General features: G+C 35.8%; 1 protein-coding gene across 1 annotated transcript; it reads left to right on the top strand.

The window, feature by feature from the left end:
* Positions 1-486: 486 nt before the first annotated feature.
* Positions 487-2,008, top strand: LOC107736752 (adhesion G-protein coupled receptor G2-like; the record flags this gene model as incomplete). The annotated part of the gene is made up of 6 exons (XM_016548111.1): positions 487-706; positions 792-948; positions 1,044-1,205; positions 1,533-1,655; positions 1,751-1,796; positions 1,902-2,008. Coding segments are annotated over 6 exons (815 nt in total), but the record flags the coding sequence as incomplete, so codon positions are not given.
* Positions 2,009-2,506: the final 498 nt, after the last annotated feature.

The following is a 2,506-nucleotide window of genomic DNA, read 5'->3' as shown; positions in this document are numbered from 1 at the left end:
CAAAACTGACTCTAGTTTCTTGACTCAAAATTCCAAATATAAATGATTTTCTAGGTACATGCATCCACAACAGTAAAAATTACTAAAACTTTGTACACTTAAAATGGATAGTTCACTCAGAAATAATCATTTATGTGACCAAGTTGTTCCAACCCTTTTCCTTAAGTGGAACACAGAAAATGATACTTTGAACAAACATCTCAATGTTTTTTCTTTGATCATATCATGAAAATCTATGGGGTCCAAACAACATTAAATGACATTAAATAATCAATCTGTTTGCATTTTATACAAAAATCTAAGTAAATAGTATTTATCTATAGCAAAAGTTTTGAGAACGGCTTTAGCAAGCTTTAGTTTACAGATGCCACTTGCTAATTTGTATCCAATGCAGTGAAGTTTAGTATATTAAAAAATGTTTTGGTGCGAGTGTATATTTATGCCATATCTACAACAGCAGCTCATTTATTTTTGTTCATTTTTCAGAAGCAACAACTAAAAGCCCAGATGCAGTGGCTAGCGATCTTCTGAACCAAACACAGAATTTGGCATCTTTAAACTCAACTGAGGTCAGTCAGCTGGTCAACCAGTTAGAAAATCTTATCTCCGCACCCAATATTAGTCTGGATCTAGGCCGATCAGTGCTGTCCATCATCAACAACTTTCTAAACAGCTCTGCAGATACTGTGGCTGCCTCCTCAAACCGGTGAGACACGTGCAACGCAAGCATTCAATGTCTGAAACTGTCAAACTTGAAATATTGAATGCAAATCATGTATTGTGCTTTGTAGATTAATCAAAGCTGTGGATAATTTGGGTATGAAGCTTGTGATTCGGGACCAGACTGAAAACATCGTATTTGATTCACTCGCTTTGACTGTGACCAAAGTTGATGGGACCAACTTTGGGAAAACATCATTCACAATTGCAGATCCCTTAAACCCACAGGTAATAACAACTGAAGTCCAAAGCAATTCATTAACATTTTGGATGCTTTTGGAAGTCACACTCAAAATCTGGTGTTTAAATTTCTGGTTATACAGGTCACAAAAGGACTTCAAAGACAAGTCAGGGCAGTGGAAAGTTCCTCCCCCTTGGCCAAAATAACACTACCTGCATCTCTGACAGAGAACCTGTCTCCAGAAGAAAAGAAGATAGCCTCTAGAGTCCAGTTCACCTTCTTTCAGAAAAGCACATTTTTTCGGGTAAAACTGGGTTGATTGGAGTTTCATATAGAACACTGTATCATATCGAACACATCGGCACAGAGCATTGTTTGTAAATAACATTTTCAGAAAACCAATTGCCCTCCGATTAAACAAAAAAGTTTACAGAAAAATTTAAATTCTGTCATTAATTATTCACTTTCATGTCATGCTGTCTTTTCCAATTACCATGTATTTAAGCTATAAATAGGATGCAAAAGCACCATAACAGACACCCTACCCTGACTAGATAACATTTTCAGAAATAAAGTTAGCAGATTTGAATCTGCTCATCAGCTGATTCTTTGATTTTGCATCTATCTACAGGATAAAACCCTGAGTCCAGAGAAGCTGAACAGCCACATACTAGGCTCTAGTGTGGCTAACCTGTCAATCAAAAACCTGAGGGAGAATGTTACATTTACTCTGAGGAATAAACAGCCCGTTGCGGTGTGTGTGCAATGCATACATATTTGCTGTACATTATATCTCAATGCCAGCTGAAACCTGTCTGATCTATCTCTTCCTTAACTCCTTTCCCACAGGGGAACTATTTAGCTTCCTGTGTTTTCTGGGACTTTGACCAAAACGGTGAGATTACACACCTCCAGGAATTCCTGAGAAACTGTGAAATATGTGATCTGTCTGATTTCTTAATTAATGTCTTTTAATTCCTATGTGTTTTGGATTTTCTAGGAGGTTTAGGAGGCTGGAATGGCAACGGCTGCTCTGTCAAAAACAGCAGCACCGAGAACGAAACTGTCTGCAGCTGCAATCACCTGACAAGCTTTGCTGTACTACTGGTATGTATGTCAGTGTGGGGTTTTTTTTCACAGAAATGCCCACATCTTTTATCTAATTAACATTTCACATCATGTCTAATTAACATTTACAAGTCAGAAAGACTCTTGATTTTTAAATGCTAAAATACAAACAGAAATACACTGAACATAGAGAGTGATGACTGCCTCAACAATGGATTTTTATTTGGCATGCCAATATTTAAAAACATTACATTTACGTACACATTTTTTAAAATCTTTATTTACTCTTTAAACATTTTTATAACTGTCAGAAATACACATACATATACTGTATGTTATATTTCAAAGGTTTGAGTTCCATAAATAAAGTAGTCTCTTATGCTCACCCAGACTGCCTTTATTTGATCAAAACTACCGTAAAACCAGATATTGTGAAATATTATTACTATTTAAATAACTTTTTTTTTAATTTTAATATAGGTAATTTATTCATGTGATGGCACAGCTGAATTTTCAGCATCATTACTCCAGTCTTCA

The sequence above is a fragment of the Sinocyclocheilus rhinocerous genome, unplaced genomic scaffold (assembly GCF_001515625.1).
Source record: "Sinocyclocheilus rhinocerous isolate Xijiao unplaced genomic scaffold, SAMN03320098_v1.1 C36931097, whole genome shotgun sequence".
NCBI classification, from domain to species: Eukaryota; Metazoa; Chordata; class Actinopteri; order Cypriniformes; family Cyprinidae; genus Sinocyclocheilus; species Sinocyclocheilus rhinocerous.
Note: the sequence above shows the minus strand (reverse complement) of the source record. Positions and strands in the feature narration are given on the sequence as shown.